Source organism: Phasianus colchicus, chromosome 5, assembly GCF_987193195.1.
Source record: "Phasianus colchicus chromosome 5, bPhaCol1.hap1.1, whole genome shotgun sequence".
NCBI classification, from domain to species: Eukaryota; Metazoa; Chordata; class Aves; order Galliformes; family Phasianidae; genus Phasianus; species Phasianus colchicus.
The window spans coordinates 16,070,956-16,094,856 of record NC_143440.1 but is presented as its reverse complement, the minus strand read 5'-3'; the positions used below and the strand labels follow the sequence as shown (position 1 = coordinate 16,094,856).

General features: G+C 35.3%; 1 protein-coding gene and 1 long non-coding RNA gene across 4 annotated transcripts in view; one reads left to right on the top strand and one right to left on the bottom strand.

Annotated features, from left to right (window-relative positions):
• The window catches only part of MUC6 (mucin 6, oligomeric mucus/gel-forming), a 59,132-nt gene that overhangs the window by 16,340 nt on the left and 18,891 nt on the right, over positions 1–23,901 (bottom strand). For all 3 annotated transcript variants that reach the window (XM_090140623.1, XM_090140625.1, XM_090140624.1), the window contains 26 exons: positions 23,201–23,441; positions 21,804–21,930; positions 20,912–20,999; positions 19,699–19,808; positions 18,381–18,588; positions 17,489–17,611; positions 16,770–16,890; positions 15,751–15,889; positions 15,494–15,598; positions 15,092–15,164; positions 14,665–14,802; positions 12,823–12,984; positions 11,690–11,784; positions 10,909–11,041; positions 10,162–10,411; positions 9,054–9,106; positions 8,846–8,955; positions 7,957–8,108; positions 7,044–7,185; positions 6,276–6,386; positions 4,855–5,040; positions 4,168–4,407; positions 2,797–2,953; positions 1,911–2,051; positions 1,344–1,406; positions 556–603 (listed from right to left, as the gene is read on the bottom strand). In XM_090140623.1, the coding sequence (XP_089996749.1) occupies positions 556–603; positions 1,344–1,406; positions 1,911–2,051; positions 2,797–2,953; positions 4,168–4,407; positions 4,855–5,040; positions 6,276–6,386; positions 7,044–7,185; positions 7,957–8,108; positions 8,846–8,955; positions 9,054–9,106; positions 10,162–10,411; positions 10,909–11,041; positions 11,690–11,784; positions 12,823–12,984; positions 14,665–14,802; positions 15,092–15,164; positions 15,494–15,598; positions 15,751–15,889; positions 16,770–16,890; positions 17,489–17,611; positions 18,381–18,588; positions 19,699–19,808; positions 20,912–20,999; positions 21,804–21,930; positions 23,201–23,441 (3,516 nt within the window). The remainder of the gene's footprint in view (positions 1–555; positions 604–1,343; positions 1,407–1,910; positions 2,052–2,796; positions 2,954–4,167; positions 4,408–4,854; positions 5,041–6,275; positions 6,387–7,043; positions 7,186–7,956; positions 8,109–8,845; positions 8,956–9,053; positions 9,107–10,161; positions 10,412–10,908; positions 11,042–11,689; positions 11,785–12,822; positions 12,985–14,664; positions 14,803–15,091; positions 15,165–15,493; positions 15,599–15,750; positions 15,890–16,769; positions 16,891–17,488; positions 17,612–18,380; positions 18,589–19,698; positions 19,809–20,911; positions 21,000–21,803; positions 21,931–23,200; positions 23,442–23,901) is intronic.
• On the top strand, positions 17,425–23,274 carry LOC149917767 (uncharacterized). Its single transcript, XR_016466762.1, has 4 exons — positions 17,425–17,511; positions 19,168–19,257; positions 20,601–20,677; positions 23,193–23,274. It is a non-coding gene; the product is annotated as an uncharacterized LOC149917767 (long non-coding RNA).

Genomic DNA, 23,901 nt, shown 5'->3' with positions numbered 1-23,901 from the left:
TCATTGATCTACTCCTTTATTGTTATTTGCAGCAAATATGTTGAATAGGAATTCTTGCAGAAGCTTTATTCAGAAAACCACCTCTTTACCTTTTTCCCAATAACTCTAATTTTCATTAATGAAAGTGATGTAATTTCTAGCAAAGATCAGCAAATACATGTTCCTTTCCTGGATCAGGCTACTGGAGCTTGATGTACTTGGTCATGCACTTCCAAGACTACTTCCTAAACTGCTAAGTGTTATGAAGTCAATCACCATTTAAAATTGTAGTGAAAATTTTGTGTGATTTTTTTGTATCAGGGAGAAGACAGAAATCCATACTCACTAACAAAGAAATTTCATTACTAATATCTGGAAATGCCTCAGTGTACAAAAATATTTCTGGGAATTTTTTTGTGATAATTACGATACTGACTTTTTGTTATTGCATCTTATATGTTCAAAACTGGTGATGCCATTATATCAAGCAAAAAAAGGATACTTCTTATCTTAGAAACACATATCAGGACATACATCAGTGTGTAAGTATTTGTTCAATCAGCTGCTCGAACTAACCTGTTGAAGGTGAAGAAGTTTCTGGTGTAGCACCAATACTTTCATCTCCTATGATGTAAAAGTAGAACAGGTTAAATTTTTAGTTGGAAGCATATTAAGAATATTCCAAATAAGGCAAATTTCAGATTGGAAGAAAAAATAAGTCTTTTCAAAGGATTGTGCTAATTAGTGTGATAATCATGGAAATGCTTGTTTCTACATATTTCAGTGATAAGCTTGACATGAAAGTACTTAAAAAATAACGAAGAACTTAATACAACTCATAATACAGATAAACATGAGCATGTTTCTTCTGTCCTTCTTATAAATTTTATGCTTAAGAGCACTTCACTTTCCAGGGATAATGGAAATGTTTTTTTATGTGTAAATGAGATCACTAGCTGAGATTCTGGTTTCACAAGTAAGAATTCTGTTAAATGAAACAAACAACTGTAATTGAGGTTTTTTGTTGTTGTTGTTAATTTTACATCTTCATGGTAATCCAAATTTTGCAGCTGGAGGCCATCCACAACATTATTTACTATGAAAGGTTTTCAGAGTAAGACACCGTACAGTAATAAATCTTAAGTTAAATAATTTTAAAAACCTACAGAACTTAAAGAGAATTGCTAAGTCTACTAGTTTTACATACTAGTAGTACAACAAAAAGATTATCTTGAAGAAAAGTTATACAGGGATGAATACTAATCATTAATTGAGAAGTAACTAGGAAAAATATCTTCTTTGTCAACACTCAAAGGTTTTAGTTACTGTAAAGAAAGAGGATGAGCATACAGGGCTCTACTTACCACATGGCATGCATTTTTCTTTTTCATAGTCAAAATATTCATCGTGAGAGCAGTTGTAACAGCCTGAAGAAAAGGAAAGATAAATTCATTTTACATTTCTCAGAATACAACGTTTAGCTTATACTATGTATAATCTAAAATCTTAAATTTCTATTATTAAGAAATTGTGTTGATTGTAACATCATACATTCAGGTAAGCATCTCCAATGTAATCCTCAGAAGAAACTGCATATGTAGTAAATTTTGGAGAGTTCTCCAATTATATTTATTTGTCTATTAGAAATAATACTGTTCTCTTCAGACCTTTTCTTACCCAGACGTAGTTTTAATTCAGCACAAGTCAGAGGATTTATCTTTGTGATAACCTGAGTTCAATATAAAGCCAGGTGTAGTACAGGTGCTGAATAAATTATGCATTTAAAGCATTAGAGGTAAGTTAAAGAAAGCAAAACTGCTTTAAAGGTAACATCTGTGAAAACACTACTAACTGTGATACAGAAAAAAAAAAACCACCATGGAAAAAAATTATGTTATTGCTTTGTGGTTTGAAATAGTATAGCTTATTACCTTCAATGTTCATATATTTGTAGTATTGATTTGGACAATTACAAGGCCTGTAATGCCAGGTGCAGTTGACACTGGAGCCATAGGAATAAGCATCCCCACTTCCTGTTTTTCTGTGAGAATTGTAATACTCACAATAAACAGCTGGAAATGGGAAAACCAGGAGAACGGTCAGAATTTTTCAAAGAGAGAATGTTGTTTTCAAAGGACTAAAGGGAAGACAAAATTGATCAGCAGCTTGAGTAAAAAAAACTTGTCACTGGAATTTTCAGTATCTCATGCAAATTGAAGTTTAATTTAGTGATGTAAGTCAGTTTCTTTTTTTGTGAGTTAACTGTGCAGGATTTTCCATAATTTTAATGCATAATACAGTGGATACTGAAAAGAAACTATCAAAGATGACAACTTCAGCACTGATTTATAACACCCTCACTCTCTCTTTTCCTCTATGTATGGTGTCTGAGACACACTGATATTTTCCTGTTTCACAGTGTTCTAGCCAACACAGCTGTCTTTATTCCCTTGACATTCACTTAGAAGATGAATTCATCACAGCCAAAACCAACAGTTTTTTGCAATTTCATATTTTTTCTGCTTACAAACTGACTGTTCATCATACATTGACAGCAGAAAAAATAAAATGCCTTCTGTGGTTACTTCATTTTCTTTCTCATCATTCCTTGGTACAAGCAGACACAATATTTTGTTTATTTAGCGCAAAGAAAAAGTACAGAGTTCAATAAGTGACTGAAGTTACCTATTTGTCCATAAAGAAAATGGAACACAGGAGGTGCATATATAAGCAATTTCTTGTGTTGCTATATTACTATACTCTCATTAGCAACAATTGTCTCTTAAACTGCCTTTAGGAAATCTTAAAGAAACTTACGGCAAAACTCAGGAGTCCTCCAGTCGATGCAGATACCTTTATCTAAACATGCCATTGCATATACTGCAATGGCATCACACATGCATTCACAATCACCTCCAATGTCACAACCACATGAGTCTCGGACACAGGCCTCATAATAGGGCATACGATTCACCTGTATTGGAAAATGAAGTAATGAATTTTCTGAATTCTTTAGTGCCTACTTTTTCAGAAGGTGTCTTTTGTAGGTCCCTGTTGGTACATGAGAAAGTCAAGAGAATCCGTTTCGTTGAAATAAGAGTAGCTAGTATTTCCACTGAACACTTGTCAAAACAATCCCACTTCAAAGAACTCTTTTTAACAAGAACATAGATATTTTCCAACTAATAATAGAAGCTGATGAGGTTTTTCCAGATATGTATGTATAAATTCATACTGAACATACATTTAATCAGTTAAAAAAGAAATCAACACAAAAACAAACAAACAAACAAACAAACAAAAAACAACAAAAAAACCCACACAAAAACCCACATCCATTCAGGCAGAAGTGCCTAAAATTCACCAGCTCTACAACTTCCATGGCTATGCATGCCCACTGCAGTATTAGCTGTGTTTATCACTTGTAGTCAATTCCTGAAAATGCAGATTTTCCTTCAGAAAGCCTGGTTCTGATAAATCTCATGATATACGAGTTACAATACATGGATTATGAGGATTGATACATGACTTAAGAAAATTGCCTCGGGGAACTGGAATTGTTTAGTCTAGAGAGAAGGAGACTGAGGGTAGACCTCATTACTCTCTACAACTACCTAGGAGAAAGTTGCAGTGAGGAGAGTGTCAATTTCCTTCTACAAGTGAGAAGTGATAGGATGCGAGGAAATGGTCTCAGGTTGAGTCAGGTGAGGATTAGCTTGGATATCAGGAAGAATTTATGGAGAGGGTAGTCAAACATTGGAACAAGCTGCCCAGAGGAGTAGTGAATTTGCCATCCCTGGAGGTATTAAAGAGACATGTGGACATGGCATTAAGGAAGATGGTTTAGTGATGGGACTTGGAAGGTTAGGTTGAGTGTTGGACTTGATGACCTTGAAGATCTTTTCCAGCCTCAACGGAGTGGCTAATTTCTGATACTGAATTCTTTCTTCTTTCTCACTCCAGTACTTAATTAATGAGTTAATTTTTATGTGTGGATTTTGTCCACAAAAGGACTGGTAAAGTGTAAATTAAAAAGAATGAAGATTAACATGAATGAGAGCCAGGAGATATTTTGTGTGTGTTTATTAGAATATTTTAGGGAAGAGAAAATCAAGTGCTGGAGTGTGAGTGTTTTGTGAGAATGCAGGTTATACCTATAAATAAAAAGAAGGCCTAACTAATTCTTACCTTATTGTGACAGGCAGAAAAGACTTGACTGTTAATGATGGAACATGTCTTTTCTGCCCAAGCTTTACGATAAGGGTTCTTGCTACAGGGGTCCACTACAAAGTATACATCCCCACAGAGAGGATTCTCTTTCCAAGAATTCACAAATTCCAGTTCATTTGATGCCACATACTTGCTCCGGGTTTCAAAATCATCTTTCATATTGCCATTATAGTTTCCACACAAACCACAAATAGTTTCCTGGATAAAATGAAAGCACTGTCAGTTGATTACAACTACTTGCATTCCCTTTCAATTACTGGCATTTCTTCCTGCTTTAGTAGTGCCTGTGATCTACAAATACTCTCTCATGTGCTCTTTGCAAATTATGCAGGAGGTCCTGTTCATCAGTGGATGTGTTTCTCCTGTCAAATGTAAGTTGTCATAATCTAGAGACCAAATTCAACCAAAACATGCAGTTGTTGCATAAAATACAAAATCTTAGCTCAAAAAATTCCTTAAATGCCAAAGGATAATCACATAAAAATCAGCCGTTAGTGAAAATATCTGCTGTTTCGGAGATAATGATAAATAGAAAATGAATTGCTACTAACATTTGCTATCATACAGAGTGAAGACAACTGTCATTAAACTAGCAGGTCAATGTGAATTGAAGTACTGTTTACTGAAGAAGTTATTCTGCAATACCTGTGTTTCCCTGGAGATCTTGATGAAGAAGTTCATGTGCTTATTCCATACAAGAGTCATGTTATATTTTCCTGGGATAATGATATCAAACATGAGGTGGAGGGCATTCTTTTTCACATTGTACCTCACTTGAAGATTTTTCCCAGAAATAGCAAAGGTTTCATCTCGCAGTATAATAGTCAAGTTCTGGAAGAAAAGTTGTGCACGTATTATAAATTATCAAGTTTCAGTATTTTTTTGACTTTCCATGAATCATTGTTGCAGATCAGATACTGTACTGCTATAGACAATCTTATCATTTTTTACAGTAGCCAGAAACTTCGGAATAACTTACTGTCAGCAGTGATGAAGATTTTAAAAGGTAAGCAATTTCCTTGGGTTGTCATCCTATCTTAAAATGATTGGCTTTTATTTCCTTTGGAATTTTTTTATTTATATGCAAATCTTCATAGGAAATATTAAAAAATATATTGTTTCAGTCTCATTGTTTGGCATACTAGAACTCTGATCACATTTTATGCATATATTACAGCCAGCCACCCATCTGCATCCAGCAGAGCAGAGGAGGTCTATCTTCATGTATTCTTAGAAATAACAGAAAAGTTGCAGAGAAAGTCAGTGTATCACTTGGGCTCCTCTACTCTCTCCTACTCCTCATGTGTACTTTAAAACATAACTCCCATCATACCATAGTGTTTGAATGTCTAGAGAATCAGTAGAAAGTTTTGTATGGAGTATGCACTTAGGAAACTAGATCCTAAGTGCAGCCCTGATGAGCTAAAACTGTCACTATACAGTAATATAGCAAATGTGTACTACTTGCAGTGACTGTTCATTGGGGTAAAACCTCAGCTGTCCGTAAACTTCTCTCTGACTACAATGAAAGACTTCAAGGTGAGAAGATAATACTGTGCATTAGTGTTCAAGTATAGCTGAGAACTGCAAAAGTTAACTAATTTTGGAAGCTGTCAGACAGCAGTGGAAATAGGGTTAATTGCTCACTGCTGAAATTTCACAGATATATGTCACATAGTAGGATAGTAGAGATCTGGAAATATTTTGAATTGGCAAATACCATCCAGACTAAGAGAAATTTGGTGTAGTTTTGTAGATCATCCATGATAAGAATTCCTCAGTTTTACTCTGCTGCTTTCTTGAGTTTGGGAGAAAAAATAACTGTCTTTTGACAGGATGGGTAAAGTTAAAAATTTAATGACTTCTCTATAGGCAAGAGGCTGAAGGACTAAAACACTGACATGAGAACTGATAAAAAATATGCCTACTAAAGTTTCCTACTAAAACTAAAGCTCTAGGCTAAGCACATAATTTCACATGCAAGACATACCTGAAGTATCTAGAAGTAAAACAAGTATGGCCCTAAATGGCTATTCTGTGGAGTAACAGTAAAATGAAGATCTTACCCCAAGGTAAATGCTGATGGATCTAGAGCACGTAACCCCTGATTTCCCACAAATGACATTCTCAGTAACAATTTTAAAAGAGGAAAGAGGTCTATTAACATTGCAGCCATCCTAAAAAAATAAAAACACATGCAAAAAGATTTAATAGACTCTGTGTCTGAAGTCTCTCAACTTACAAGCATGAAAAAGTATAGAAAGCTCAAATGCATCATGACTGTGATTCTGCCTGTCAGTACAGCAGGTCATTTTTATTTACTCTCATATGAGAGATAGTCCATCTGTGAATGTCTTAAAATCCACTGCTTGCTATTAATAGACAGATCCTAGAATATTTTATGCTTTAGTAGCTGAACCATTCTGTTCCTCGTAGAACCCACATATTTGTAGTCAGAAGTGGAAAAGTTACTACTGAATCACAGTTACTTCATTGTTTTGGGAAGTAATAGTGATGACCTCTGATTCAGGAGACAAACTGACATCACTGAAAGACACAGTTGACTGGTACTGAAGATGTACACATCAATGACTTTAAATGTTTTTTAATCTAAAATTGGTTGCATGTGCATTAAAAATTTCATTTGGGGAACTAAACACTTTTTATTTTAAAATTGTAAATATGTAGAAAATAAGCACACTTCTTGTGCTTATTAAGATTCAAAGTGCTTTAATGGATATAGATGCATCCCAGGATATTTCCATCAGCCTTTTAAAACAAGGTAGTTCTTGATACTAAGATACAGCCAAAAGCATCAGTAAGATGCAGATTACCATAGCTAATATATATTCACAGTTGCCATCAAACACAAAACGCTGTCCATCAAAAGTGGTGATATGGCCTTCTCCATAAAGATTACATGTTGAGGAACATCTTGATTTCTGAACACATTTCCATTTGCCTTTTCTGCAAGTGCTGAGAGTAAAAAGAGAAACCATAATTAGATTCCAAAGAAATACCACCTTATTTCTTTTAACTTGCATACAGTTTTATAGATATGACATTCATTTAATAATCTGGTGCACACTGTGACCAAGTAACATTTAATATAAGAATCATAAATAAAAACTATGGATTACTGAGAAAATTCATTATGAAGAAAACATGTTAAGTCTCTTTTGCTTTCTTTTCCATTGAAGAAAGAATATAACATTATTTATTTCAGTTGCTGATGAGAACAGATGTCACAGTTATGTATGCTTTGGGTGCTGGTATTTTTAATACTACGTTAAAAAACAGAAATTGAACAAAGTGCTCTGAGAATGCAGCTACAGAGATGCAAGTAATCTTTCTGGGAAGCTGTTTTATCTACTGAAAGGAAGGAAGACTGCCCTCATCTTTATTTAGGTGGAGTTGGTAGTTCTTGACCTTATGCAGTTTACAGTTGAAGTCCCTAATGAATGCTTTTATTCCCCGGATACAGAGGTGGCATAAATATCCCTGAAGCCCATACAGCTGACTAGTAGATCATGACTCTTTTGTTTGTACTTATTTATTGTCAGACTCATTTATACAAACATACTGGCAAGTTTTAGCTTCTCTTTACCACCTCTGTGCTTTGTCACTGCATTCCTTCTGTTCAGCTTTTGCCGCTTCCTGCTTTCCTGTCAGCTAAACACTTCTGTTATATACCTGCACAAATTAGTGAAACTGAGGTTCAGCAGTGGAAAATGGTTTGATTCTTACCAGATTTCACATTCAGTTTGGATCTGTTCACCTTTTCTGTATGAAAGACCTCCATATTCACAAGGACACTCCTCAGCTGGAACACACCTGCCATCAAGATTTTCATATAGCCCATCAGCACAGACACAGCCGGATTCACATTTTGTAGGAATCTGGTAAAGATCAATAGATTACAGAATGAAAAGGGATGTAAGATGCATTTTACTTTGTGTGTGACTCACATTAAGGGTGAATCTATAGTCAGTTCTATTTTTTATTTGATTTCAATGTTATGATTTTCCTTATGCTAACATACTAATCAATTTAACTACTTTCACTGAAGTCACAAGATATACCTGTTGTGTGAGATACTAAATATACTCGAAGACTCTAAGAAATGTCTATCATCTTCCAGACAAACAAAGCACGATATAAGCTTCTTTACTATCAAGGTACCCTATGACATTACAGATCTTTCAGTCAGTCTGTTTCCTTAGTATAAAAGGAAAAGAAAACTCTACAGAGATAGACCCATCTAACTTAGGTCTCCTGCACTCCACAATCATCAATAGCAGATACTTTGGAAAGAATGGAACAGAAAGCATATACTACATGTTCTATGCAACTTATGGAGTACTTATGGAGTACTTGAGCCAGAGGTGATAATCATATATTTTAGAATCTTTAATGCATTTTTAATTTTGTAATTCATTTAGTTCAATTCCTTTGTTCGTTTTTTGAATGTGTGTACTTTTTTATTGTCCACACTATGGAAAAAAGACTGGTGATCGATTGTATCATGTTAGAAGAAATATCTCCTCTCATTTCACTGGCAGAAACTGAATTCTTCCCAAGATTCTCAAGTTCTTCCTCTTCCTAAGGATTAATATCACAGGGCTGTGAAACTTACACATTCGATTCCAGTAGCCAGCATCTGACAAGTAGGGGCACATGCAGCTCCATACTTGTTTTCCAAGCTGTCAGAACATGATATATATTTCTTAGGTGCTTTGCAGCTTTCTATGAGAAAGGAACAAAAACAAACATGGGAAATTTTGAAGTAAAAATTTTATAGTGGAAAAGAATGTATTTCAAAGTAAGCCATATCAGACTCATACCTGCAGGATTTTGAAGTTTGCCAGTGCAACTTAGCCTCCCATTAACACAGTAGCTGGAGAAAAAAAAAAGGAAAAAAAAAAAAAAGGAATTTTGATGCAGTTCTCTCGTAAGAAATAAATTTAGATTTTCAGCAAAATTACTTCTTGTTTTTCATCACTTCATTTGTGTTACTTGCTTCAAAATGGAATGTGAATCAACTTGCCTCTATTTACCATTGGTAGTATACAGAAATACTTGTTTTGAAAGTGAAGGTTGGGCAATCTTGGTGTTTGTATACAACTGTACAGATAAGGTTAGCAAAATCTCCTACTACCTTCAACTATAATAAGATTTTACCTATTATTTTCTAATTTTTTCCTTGAAGTTTCCAAGCTTAAGGTTAGTCAGATGTTTTCTGTTTAGGAATTTTTGTACTTTAGGAAGTGGCAAAAAGATCTTAAACATTTGTTGGCTATTAAAAGTAATGGAGACTGTACTGGTTTTAGTTGGGAGGCAGTTAATTTTCTTCATAGCAGTTATACAGTGAAATATTTTGGATCTGTGATCAAGACAGCATTGATAAACAAATGTTTTGGCTATTGTTGAATAATCTCAAAGCCATGTTTGCTTCTCATGCCACCCCACCAACAAGTTGGCTGGAGATGCATAAGAAGTTGGAAGGAGCCACAGCTGGGGCATCTGACCCCAAAAAACCACTCCATACCACATGACATTGTGCTCAGCAACAAATCTGAGAGAAAGAAGAAAAATGGTAATCATTTGGTGTTATAGCACTTATCTTCTCAAGTAATCAGAAAAAGCCCTGCTTTCCTGGAAATGGCTAAATATCTGTCTGCTGAGAAGCAGTAAATGAATTCCTTATTTTGCTTTGTGCTCATCACTTTGCTTATTAAGTAAGTTTATTTTTACATATTAAAAACAAAGAAAGTTATTAAACTATCTTTAATTGACCCATGAATTTTCTTGCTTTTGCCCTCATCCTGCTGAGGAAGAGTGAATGAGTGGCTGTGTGCTGCTCAGCTTCCTACTGTGATTAGCCCACAACAGAGACACTTGAAGACACTTCTTCATTTCATATTTGTTTATCTTTAAAACCGATACACTTACCAGGTTATCCCACCAGTCATTGTTGACTGATCAGGTAAGATGTACTTTCTATCTTCTAAATAACAGGGACAATGGGATTTACGAACGCATTCATTCTTGTGGTTCAGATACATCCCTTTAGGACAATGGCAGCCTTCAATTGGGATGTCAGTTGGGTGACATTCCAGGGTTGGGTTGGAGAGTGACAAGCATGTCCTTTCACATGCCTGAGTGTTGTAGCTGAATGTTTGATTGCCAGTACAAGTAATGGCTGCAAAATAAGAGGAGAGTGCATGCTGAACTTCATTTCCTTTTCTTTTTCCCTGTGAAAGACAACTTGGCTCACAGTAATGTGCTGCATATATTCTGTCAATAACTTCAATACTTAAGGCTAGCTATTGCTTTTTTTTTTTCCTGAGGATGTGGAGCTGTAGTAAACAATATTTCAGAGCAGATCTTAATATGGCTGCTTGGAAGTTTTTGAAGGTTATATATCATCTTATTGCTTCTTTGTATATCTTGGAATGAAATAATACAGGGGGAAATTATGCAGAAATATTTTTACACTATTCTGAAAGCTATCAGTTCATGTGAATGCGGCTTTTATACCTGCTAGTTGGTCTTCTCAAGTAATAAGTAGTCATTTTCTAATGGCTAATGTAGTTATAAAATATTGTCTTATTCTTGCTCAGTTTTTGTCACAGGTGAAGCAAACCTGGACATTTTCTGGTAGATCTGTAGCAGAAATGCATTGGTTGAGTTACTTACTGCAATTGTCCATACTGTTTCTCCAGTTCTCAAGGATTAAACCCATTGCACTGCATGTTCGTGCATATGATCCCAGAGCAGAGCAAATATAAGGAAAGGTCTCTTCATAATTACAGGCTTGGTAGACGCATCTCTGAAACCCAACACAAGGGAACTATTCTGTTACTGGGAGCAAGCATTTGAAGTACTAAATGTGCTGAACAGTGGTAAGTGCTGAACAGAGGTAAGTGAAGCAAAATACATAGCTCTGCATAACTAAACCAGATGAAAATGATCGGATTAATTGCGTGATAGATATGAGTAAAATATGCTTAGTTCTGAAAAGATTTAATTTATTCAATGCTTTCCATTTTTAATTTTCAAAATGTTTCATGGAGATTGGCAAATATAATAAATTTAATTATGCAGCAGGGAAAGCCAATATTTTGCATAGTTAAGATTTCTGAAAAGGAAAATTGCAGCATCAGAAAAATATTTTCTCAGAATTATAAAAAATTCTGAATTGGAAGGGACCCACAGGGACCACTGAGTCCACCTCTTGGCTCTGCATAAGACCACCCCAAAATCAAATGATATGTCTGAGAGCATGGTCCTTGGAATTCTAGGGATAGGATTGGTAGCATAGGGCCAAATAGACTTATAGTGGAGGTTTATTTAAAAAGAACATGCTTGTTTCTTAGCTTCTATGCATTGCTGATCCAAATGAATGGCATACTGTGTATGAGCTCAGTATGGTCCATCTTTGCACTTCCTCTGTATTCCATCTATCTTAATTTCCTACCTTGTAGAAAGGAGTAGGGTTCACCACAGCATGGCATTTCTCAAACACTGTACCCTTCTTCGTTAGAATGGAGCAATGAGTCTCAGCAGATATTTCTAAGTAAAACAAAGTCATGGAAATAAAATAGCAGTGAAAGTTAGGAGGAGGAGATTTTGCCCTGCCAATTGTGAAATTAGAGGCTTGGAAGAGATCTCAAAGGCTTGTCTAGTTTATAAGCCTGCCAAAGAAATACCAGAAATGCTTATGTTAGCACTGACTAACGCCTGACTAACTATTGCTGAAGACCTTCAATAATAGAGATTTCTTAACATTCCGGGCAATCTGTTTGAATGCTTCATTATCATAAAATTGTTTAATTGGAGAAAATCTTCAAGATCATAAAGCTAAACCATCAAATCATTATAAGCAGTATTATATCCATAATTGCAAAATGTATCTAATAGAAAAATTGAATGTATTGCAGATTGTATTTTATCCTTTCTAACAGAGGTGTGGAGGGCACTATTATTTCCATTTTAACAGATCCAGGGACTACTAAATCTCCATTCATTTTTCTTCCAGTTAAATTCTCCCTTTTAGTGTATTTCACAATTGGTCACGAATTCTAGACCACAGGATATTCTTTCCAGCCTTCTTTGAACTCTCTCCCTATAGTTGGTACTGCTTTTCTCAAACTGTAATTTTGTTTTCTAACAGCAAAATTAGACACACTACTCTAGCTGAGATGTTGGCAATGATGGATCAAGTAAAAGGACAACTTAATATGTCTTGCAAGACAATATCGTAGTTCAAATAGCTCATTTGGGCACCTTTTAATACCGATAGCTGTAGGGAGCTGGATTTCAGTTGCATCACTGCTGACATTCTAAAACATCCACAGAAATTACAGTTTCACTGGAAAAACACAATGAAAGTTCTCATTCATCATTTCAATCCCAGACCTCTAATATAGGATCCAATCAATTTTCACTAGATGTATACTCTAGAAATCAGAAGTATCTTGGTGACTGAATTTGTAATTTTCAGTCAATTCAATCGTCTCAGTCTGTGGTTCTCTCAATACTCTTTGGACTTACAGAAATGGCAGATGAAGCTAGCAGCAGAGATCAGTTACAACAGGATCATCTACTTACTGTTCAGCTGACTCAAAGCACAAGGGTCAGTCTCTCTTTCCATAGCAGGAAGGCAATTTCCTGCCCTCCAAGAATCAACAAATAGGGAAGCTGTTCCTTCAGTGATATCCATACTAGTCATGAAGTCATCTGTAGTGTCTCCATTGTAATTACCACACAAACCTAATATCAGAAATGTGAGTGATGAACATTAAAAAAGTGTACACAATGGTCTAAATTTCATTCTTTTACAATAGTATGAAAATTGTATTAGAAGTTCCAGATGGAGTGTCAATGAATATGAATAGGTCAAATAGCCAGAGAATCTTAATTATGTGTGTAGTCACTGAGCTTCTCTCTGCCTTCTGAGGTTAAGATTATTCACTTATATTCAATGACATCCATTCATACAATTTTTTTTGTCCAACTTCTGGAGGAAATGCATTTTCAGTGATCATAAATTAGATAAAAGAGAAAGGACCTGAAATACTTTTGAAGTTGCATCTTTTCTTTTGTATATAAATCTGTAACAATCAGGAATATACATTTAGACATTTTTAATGTCCAAAGCATCTCTATTTCCCAACAGATAACTAAAATACAGGATATGCCTTTGCATCTAAAGTTGCTGCACAGTAAAAATAGATGCCTCTATCTGGTACTTATAAGCTGAAAAGTTTTTGTATTCAGGAATGACTTATTGTGTGTACAGTGAAGGTGCTTTTTATTCAAAACTCTCCATGCACTCCAAGATGTAGTGATCACACAGGTTAATTCACTGGCCCTTCACTGTGTAATACAACACGCACTGAAAAGGGCTTACAAAAAACAGATCACAGAGTCATAGAATGGTTTGGATTGGAAGGAGTCTTTAAAGATCATCTAGTTCCAATCCCCCTTCCATATCTTTCTCTAGATAAAGTTACTCAAAATCACATTGAACCTGAACTTAAACACTTTCAGGGAGGAGGTATCCACAATCTCTCTGAGAAATCTGTCTCAGTATCCTAACTATCCTCAGAGCAAAGAATCCTTTCTAATGTCTAATTTAAATCTACTCTTTTAGTTTAAAACCATTACCACTTGTCCTATGACTACACACTCTGGCAATAAGTCTCTCCTCATATTTTTGTAGGTCTCCTGTATGTTCAGGAAGGCTGCAATAATGTTTCCCCACACCTTTCTGTTTCTAGATTAAAGAATCTCAATACTACTAGCCTCTCTTCATAGGAAAGGTGCTCCGGCCCCCATTTTAGTGGCCTTCCTCTGAAACTGCTCTAATAGGTCTGCGTCTCTTTTCTGCTGAGGATCCCAGACCTGGATGTAGTATTTCAGGCAGGGACTCCTAACAGAGGAGTAGTGGGGGAGAATCATCTCCTCTCTGGGGGGTGACCTGCTAGCACTGCTCTTTTGATGCAGCCCAGGATACAATTGGCTTTCTGGACTGCAAGTGGACACTGCTGGCTCATGTTGAGTTTTCCATCCACCAGTACTCCCAAGTCCTTTTCTGCAGGGCTGATCTCAATTCATTTGTCATTTAGTCTATACTGATGTTTGGGATTGCCTTGACCCTGATGCAGGACCTTGCACTTGGCTTTGAACTTCATGAGAATCACATGCACCCAATTCTAAACAAGAGTTCTGTATTTCACATGAAAAAATGCCATCTATCAAATTCCATTTATGATTTTTAAAGTTATTACTGAAAAGAAATTCTTAACTTATCTGTTTTTCAATGCAGCTATTTTTGTTGGTTTTTCTTTGTTGAATCCAGATAAAAAAGTTTGTCTTGTAGGATGAGTACTAAGCTTTCAAAATTACACTGTCTGAATTGTCTCCTTTTCATGGGACTAGATTTCTTACCTAGGGTTCTGCCTTGGAATTGTGAACTGACTTTAACATAAGCCTGGAACACAGGTGATGTTTGAACGATGAGTTCCAGACCAAACTCTGTATGCATTTGAATGAACATCGAGGATTGTTTGAAAATAGTGATGTCTCCTAAAAGAAGAAGATGATTTAGAAACAGAGATATTCAAGCATAGGAATACTGTGTAAGTAGTGATTTTAATGTACATATAAATGTTTAAGCATTCTGTTTACACATCTTTTCCTTCCACGTTCAAGTTTCCACAGAGGGACAGATGCACTGGAAAAGATTATAATTTTCCTATAAAACCTGTTGACTGTTACTAGGAATAGCGAGATTAAAGATGTTGGGTTGCATGGCATAAAACAGGGATGTAATATAATTCAGATTGTACTATATAATATATTTTTGTTTCTTTACCTGATTTGTAAGGTAGCCGCTTAAGTTCATCATCATCAGTAAGAAGTTCATTCTGAGAAATCACAATTTTGTCCTGTATGAAAAGGACACGGAATCCAAAGTAAACATTTGTACTGATTGTATTTGTTTTCTTTAACTTAAGCAACTATATTCTCAGTGACGTATATAACAGGAAAAGACTGATTCAAGCTTTTTCTTGCATTCCCATACTGTCTTCAGTTTTCACTTCAAAAATACTGTAGTCTTCTGCACAGCACTCCTAACTTCGTAAGTTGAAAAGACAAAAAGATATTTACTGTGCATACCATAGTATCTATTCCCCATGATTTTTCTGCTTAAAATATTTATTTTGCTAGCCTGACTAATGAAAAGCTGGATAGAACCTGTGGAGGGATTGCTTACCTTTGTAGACAGGTAAATTATAGCACTAAGTGATGTCTCAGAATGAGAATAACCAGACTTTTCATAAATAGCCATTAGGGTTCCATTGTGTGGCAGTCTGGAACTCTGGAGGAAAATAATGCAAATGTATGTCTGTTAGAGTAAAAATTATTTGTGAAATAAATACATTGGAAGGTCTCAGCTTGTGTTCTAAGAGGAAATTAAAGACAGACATACATCCATTTGATTTTGTGTGTTTCTAGATTTCAAGAAATTACCTTCATAAGAATGTAAGTGCAAACTCCATGAAACCTGTATGATCTAGAATCAAACGTGGTAACAAATGAGCCTCCTTCCAATGAGCACCTTCCAGGGCAGGGCAACTCTTTGCAGTTCCATTGACCCATTGTACATTTACTGAGGAAAACAAGAGTTCTGTGTAAGGTTATTCTCTTTCCAAGTGATTATTTATCAGCAAAGATGATTTGCTCCTCCTATCTGGAAGTTTTTCTGCAGCTGATCAACTTGGTAAATTGGTTAGTATACACAATGTAACATATATAATATTAACTTTTATTTCCACTGTTCTGAAACTTCTTCATCTTCATTCTAAAATGTCAATTACTTATTAGTGGTGGAAAATATCTTGTACTTGTATCACTTTTTGCCTCATAGTTTGATGCTTTGATCTTCTGTGTGTTTGTGCATGTGCTGAAGTTGTTCCTCTTGAAATTGCTGAACCCTTCCATGGATTGTCATAATCTCTGCTGAAAATGTTATTCATAAAAAGTGAGTTCATTGTTACAGTTCTGATATTATTGTCTTTTTTATTTATCAGAATGATGGTAGCAAGAAAATTAACACCACACAATTATTCTACATTTAAAATAATTTCAAAATTAAAAACAAATATTGTCTTATGTGGCTATTTTCTTTTACAGAATTCAGACAGTTTTCAGGACTGATTTGGTAATTTGGTCTGCTGAGACAGCCAGAAAGAAATTTTAAATATTTGTTTTATTCTAATTTTACCTCCATTTTACCAGAAAAGGTTAAAAAAAAAAGTTACTGTTTTATATGATCTAAAAGAGCATTTGTATTTCTACATGAGACGAATCAAGAAATAAGATATGCACATGTTAATTTAATTAAAAATGTATTGTTTTTTAGCACTCAAAGAGTGTGACCTCTGAAACGATATGACACATTTTTAGTTGCCCTCAAGAGAGTTAGGCTAAATTGTCAAGTTACTTGATAAGGGTGCTTGGCATTCTCTCAAGAACCTGTTGCTACTCACCAAGTTCTACACGCTGCTTTCATTGTATCACCAGGAGCATAAGTTTCCCCATTCAGTGTACATGGGCACTGTTCAAGGTGAACACATGTGCGATTCTTTGAGATGTCATCAAGAACAGTTCCTGCCAGAGAAGACAAAAATCAGACGTACACTTTAGTATATTTACTTAGCACTAATAAATTACATGCCTTCCAAAACCAGATGTCATTAAGAAAGGTTCCTGCCAAAGATAAAAATGGTGGATGAGAATGGTTTAATAATTACAGCTTTTCTAAGCATGTTAGCTTGAATTATTTTAAAGGATTTTTACAAAATTCTTCTAAAATTGCAGAACTTTTCAGAGGTATACTACCTTTTGCTGGTGCTCTGAAAGGAAGATACCTGTTTAGCAAAGGAAATAAATTAAATCTTACTCTATTTACATTATAGTACAGAAATATAAGAAAGCAACTTATAATTATCCCATCACATGCTATAGCATTGTAAAGAAAATGCTTTCTCAACTACCTTCTAGCAAATAGTAACCAAGGGTCTTTTATGATAGTGACTATTTAAGACTCTGGTTGTGTTTTGTTACATGAGAAATGGCAATTCTAGCAGCACGATGCTCTGGAATGTACCACTGTTGCATTGTGTAAGAATACTAATCCACTTGACTAGATCTACACCAGAAGTATCTCTATGGATCATTAAGGATATGATGAAAACAGAGATGATACCTTCTGGACAAAAGCAACCATAGGTACAGTGACTGGAACAGCTGTACTCAGGGTTGGAGCAGGTTTTAATACATGGAGAACCACATTCTTCGTAGATTTGATTAGCAGAACATTTCCCCACAGCTGCAACAACCAGAAGTGCAAATGTTAAGGTTTTTAAGGTGTAAACAGAAGAATCTCTCATCTACAACAGGGGATGGAGAAGATGTTGTGAAAACTAGCATTAATAGTCTCTTACCCTGCCTCAGTACTCAGCATGAAAACTGCTATGATTTAGAGAAGATTGGGCTATTGTTTCACTGATTCACTGATTATTAAGAAATAATAATACAGTTCTGTGAATGCATATTGTGCCTTACTAATGTTTATAAATTCCTCGAGGCATTTTGTGGACACTGACTCTTTTGAAGAACTAAAATCAATTGAAAACCAACCAAAAAATAAAATGGGTTAACAATTTATGTAAGAGGGGTAATGTTGGAGAAGAAGAAAAATTACTTCAGAAGGAAGTGCAAATTAAAAGATTTGGGGATAGTAATGGAAATTAGAAGAGAAAATTTTCATATGTATGAGGAAAGAATGAAAAATTATCATAGTAAATAGAAAAAAAAAGAGCATTGCCAATACATATGAAGATGAAAAGAACAGAAGAATACAACACGAGATATGGAGGTAGGGTGAAATGATACAAGGCCTTGAAACTAGAAGAGGGATTTCCCTACTCTTATGCTAAAATCTATATGGTAGCCAATCTCAAAGATTTTTTCAAGTAAACTGAGCTTTTCCATGAGTAAAAAGAAATATGTTCCCATTGAAGCATTTCATTTTTATCAATTTACTACCCATGGCTGAAATTAAATGCAATCCATATGAATAAAACATCTGAACTTACAGCAGAAGTTTTCAGTCCTCCAGTTGAACACTACTTGATGGGACATAGCACATTGCCTTGAATACTCTGACAGTGTAGAGCAAGAACAGTTCCTTTGTCCTGGCTCACTGCAGTCCTGCATGTCAAGTTGACAACGAGTGACAAACCCATCTTTTGGAACACTGCAGGTTGGTGACACCAGGTTAAGCAGCTGAGAGCAAATCACGGCCTAAATAAAAAAAGGAAACAAATGATCCTAGCAGTATTTTCCTCATCTGAAAACCAGAAAAGGAAATCTCTGCTATTTATGATTTTATTCTTGTCTTTTTTCTTTCCCCTAGCTTAGTAATAGGCATGGAATGAGTTTCACTTCTTCATAAGGTGAACAGTAGCCATTATTTTAGTGCCATCAATCTCCCTGTGAATGGCTGAGAACAGAGAGAGAATATGTTGTCTCATGGTGATTCATTAGGGAGACGGACGTGTTCCTGGACAAATATCACTGTGTAGATATATCAACATGCATTCCCCTTTGGGTATGCATTTGATAATTAATGTTGCCTACTGAAATATAACATAGCAAAGAGAATGTAAAGAGCTTAAACCTCCCAGCCAACAGAAATTTTCCACCAGATCAAAGTAATTTTTTTCAGTATGAATACAAGTAATATTTACAAGTCTCTTCTTCACAAATTTATCTTCCTCACAGGACCCACAGAAACACCTTTCACTGTGGAAATTATGATTTGACTTTCCCTGATAAAACAAGAAGATCATTCTAAGAATGATTTAATTCTTATATCTGCAGATTGTAAGAAATGGAAGCTTTTTTGTTCTTTGATGCTACCAAGTGCCTGCCTTTGGTCAAACACACAAATATGGATGCATCATGTTTCAGGTACGTTGATTTTCTTCCCATCTAGGTCTGGAAGCAATAGCAACAGATAGTGACTCTATTGCAAATGCTGTTATCTAGCAATATATTGAAAGTTTTTCTGAATGTCTTCAAGTTTGTACAGCTTACAATTTCAGGTTGTTAGTTGTTTCACACTAAGTTCATTAAAGCTCCATGAATTTCCTGTGATGATCTGCATCAATTTTCAGAAGGCTGTGAGCTATTGGTATATTTATATGAATGACACAAATCCTGATTCAAGAGTACCTGAGCCTTTTTCAAAATGTATTTTGTTGCAAAGAACTCTTCTTTCTTGTATCAAGGTATACAACTTTTAAAACTAACTGTTTTCTTGAAAGTGCATTTTATGAAACCATAGCCTCTCTTCTACTTCGTCTATCTCTATTAAAAATCTCACTGCAGAAAATCCAAGATCTTTCTTACGTATTTTTTGTGAGGAATGGAAGGAATTGATATCTCCTCAGACAGACAGATTTCTGATGGATCATCCATTTTTTGTAATGCAGCAAACTTGTATGTATCCAGTAATTTACCTGTAAATTGAAGGGTTATAATTTGTCAGGAAAAAAAAACATGGATTCATTTAATTGTTGCTGTGATGGAGTAAAATTCAGATTCTACTCCTTGGCTATAAAAGTTGCTATTAAGCCTAGTTTCCTGAATTGCCTGTAATCTCTTCAGTTAAACTTAGTTTTACAACCTTGATCATCTGTGGGTTGTTACCTAATCTATCACATCAAATACCTCACCAGATTAGCAGCTACTGCTGTTTTTTTTCTACCAGTGATTAAATTTTGTACCAGAGGCTAATTCATGCTTCCTCACCCTATCTTGCACTCTTTTTTCCCCTATATATATGGTTATACTCATCACGGTCTAAAAAATATTGAAGCCTTTTCAAAGTTCTTTTCTGTGTATAGAATATTGCATTTGGAAAAGTTATTCTGAAATTAGTTCACTGTGCAATTTAGTGTTTCCACACTAGCCTTGTAGTTCAGATTAGCAGTGTGCTTCTGAAGCAAATAATTCCTATTGTTCCTAGTGCAATTTTGTTTGCATTGTGGATTGGCCTTGGTATACAGAATTGCTATCAGGTAAAAAAAAAAACACTAGAGGATGTGTTCTTGGTCCATGGGCAATGAGCTCCAACCGCTCATGAATACCACTCCAACAGCCCAGTTAGAGTGAGCGTGAGGGGCACTCCCTGAATCACAGATAGGGCTGATGCCAAATGCTCAGCACCAATGAGTTTTTTTCTGAAGTTTTACCCTGATTGGACAAACTACTTGTTAATATTCTTGTCCACTATGTTCTTTTTATTACAGCCTCATTCTTGTTTCTATCTGATGTAGTCATCTCACTCACTGTGCCTTGCTAAGAACTTGACTGTCTTGAAAGTTAGGTGAGAAAGCATGATTCTTACTGCTTGATTCTAAAATCTTATCACTTGTTTGGGGAACCTATAACATTATTGCCACAGCAAATAATTGTGCTTAGCATAATTGTATGACAGATAGGTTTGTTGGTGATGTATAGTGCTCTACTCAACTCTAAAACTGAGTGAACAGCCATAGCAATTAAAGAATGACTTAGTTTGATTAGATCTCCTTCCATGTGATCTGCCATTAGATCTTACCTTCACTCACAAAGTCATTTAGTTCATAACCATCATAATTTCCACACATTCCACAGGTCTTCCCCATGTATTTTTTTTCAGTCAAAACCTAAAATAAAATCAAAGGAAACACAAAAAAGGATCACCCTAATTAAAATGATCTGCAGAGTACTACTTTTTCAAACAAATTCAGTTCAAGAATCCAATTAAAGGAAATCCTTCTCATTAATATCATTGTCTTGACCTGAATGAAGAGTTCTGAAATCAGTAACTTCCTTTCCTTATCAGCATGTAGTTAATGTTGTGATTTTTTTTTTTTATTCAATGAAAAAACAAGATTCTAAGAGATTTGCAGTTAACTGAGGGTGGCTAATACTGTAAGGAGTTGGAGAGAAATAGAAAAGGAAAAGATGCTGTTTCCTTTTGTAACTTTGTTGACAAAGCATGTATTTCAGGATCGTTCTGTTAAGAAATTCAATGTTACAAGAAGAAAATCTACTTTCAGAGGAAGGTTATTCATTTATTTATTGGTTTAGATAGTGAAGTGGTAATACTGCTTCTGATTACAATCAATAAATTATTCTGAAAATCTTAAATCGCAGAAAATAATTGGATTTATGTAAAATATAGCATGTGCTGGAATATAGTGTATTATGCTGCTGGAATAGCCTCAGGAAAGCACAGAGTCTAAGAAAACATCCATAGATCTCAACATTGGTTGCTTCAGATAATAACCAATGCTGGAATTTAAAGAAACATGTAGGTATAAAAAGCAAGAACGTTAATAGATGAAACAGGAAATAAACATCCAAACATTAAGCACATCCAAAGAGCTCCAATTATATCTAAAAACTGTCAATCCAGTAAGTCAGTAAGAATTTTATTTTCTGCTTCATGAGAACATTTTACTAACCATGAGGTAGTCCTCATTGTTCCACATGACAACTAGTTCCATCTCCATCAGCTTGGCAACAAGGCGGACGCTGCGCCCATAAGGTGCTATTTGAATTCCATTGCTGGCATAAGGCAGCTTGATGACACTGTAATGTGGGAGAAGACAAACTGAGCTTCTCATATCACTGTTATGTGGGTATTAGCTGTCTTTTTTTTTAGACATAATACACATTGCAATCTTAGTACTTGTAGCAACATGAAGTAGAATTTTTCTCCTTTGTAACTATAATATTTTGAGAAATTAACATTTTTAATGTGTCAGTAGATACTGAAATCAATATCAGCTGTTTCATGGAAGAATCACCAAGATATGATTACATGTATTATACCACTGATCCAATTTTGTAGGACTCTGTATATTCACTTGATTTGGTTTTATTAGGGCAGAGATATACATTTAAAAACAATGCATGGTCTACGTAAGTAAAACTGATGTTGGTTATCCTGAAGAACTTCTACAGACTATTTAGCCTGTCAACTGCTAAGAACAAAAACTGACAAGTCAAAGAAACTCACAAAGGGAATGCTGTAGGAAGTTTTCAGCCTTGCAGCTGAATTTTAACACTGTAAAGCAACAACATTAAAGAACTAAGGTATTTTTCTAAGTGCTCAGTAAACACGTAATACAATCACAGAAATGTTGTTTAGGTGGGACCTTGTATGGTTAACCAGTCCTGAAGCAGGGCTATCAGCAACACCAAGACCAGATCAATCTTGGCTTTTGGAGAATGACTGAGATAGAATGGATAGGAAACTTTGGTTTCAATTCCTCAGTAAAACAGCTGTTTTCTGAAAACAATAATACTTGGATAATGTAAGCCCCTCCAGAGTTTCTCAGTTTGTTGAACACTTCGGAGTTTCTCTTATAAATGAGATGTGTTACCTTTAGTACAGAGGGCTCAGAGTTACCAAGTCTCAAATCAAATATGCTTTAAGCATAACATAGGAACTGAAAATTTTTAGTACCTTCTAAAAATTATAAAGGTACCTTTAGGACCTATATAATCTTTAGCAGTACTTGTAGAGGAAATTTAAACTACTGTAACCATACCAGTATCACCAGTATCACCTAGGAGACTGTAGTTTCAATGTGAGAATGTTTTGGTTGGAGAAGGTTAGTTTATCCCTTTGCCTATACAAATGTACACTAAGATTGATTCAAAAGCTGCAAATGAAATACTTTGGATTCTAGATAGTGTAAATGTTTGATAAGAAGAAATAGAAGTAATCTGTTTAGATGTGTCAACTTCTATGTTAATTCTTTGTTAATTCACTTTTGACACAAAGTAGGCTACTTTGTTGAAACTGCTTCTTGCTTTTTTAACATATTTTCTTCCTTTCATCTCAGAATCTTACCCGACACTCCTGACAGAAATGCTGTCTTTCTCAACAATGATGACAGAAGGACCCAGTTCAATAATGATCCTTGCAATTTTTTTGTCTAGCCCGCGGCGGAACTGAATGTTGAAGTCTGGACTGGATTCATCACATACAGTTGCAAAGATATAGTTGCAAGTCCCAGTGAAGTCATACTGATATTTATCAAAAGTTGAAAAATGCCCTCCGCCCCAGGTAGAACAGGAATCCTTGCTCAAAACTATAAATGAGAAAAATGGATTTAGGCCTACTTGCAGTGCATTTATTCATTCTCATTGCCATTTCAAACACAGGTAACAGCAAAATCTGATAAGTTTCTAATTAATTAATCACGTGAACAACATTCTAGAGAAGTTTTTGTAGCTTTAAAATTTTACATCTATTTGGGAAGTCAAACAACAGTTGGAGTAAGAGCAATACTCTTTTATTTACTGTAAGCAGGAGAGCTCCTTTTCTTCCTTTTAGCTTTGAGAAACACCCTTGCATCTCCTTGGGTGATTTCAGTGTTAACTACCTTGTTCCAGTCTATTTGATGTGTTTATAAAGGTAATAACTTGCTACTGAAGCTTACTGTGGCTGAATGCTACCTTAGCATCCCAGACACAACATTTATGGGGCTATCTGTGCCTATCTAAGTATCGTGAATTTACTGCAGAGTCAGATCATTAGTATCCAAAGAC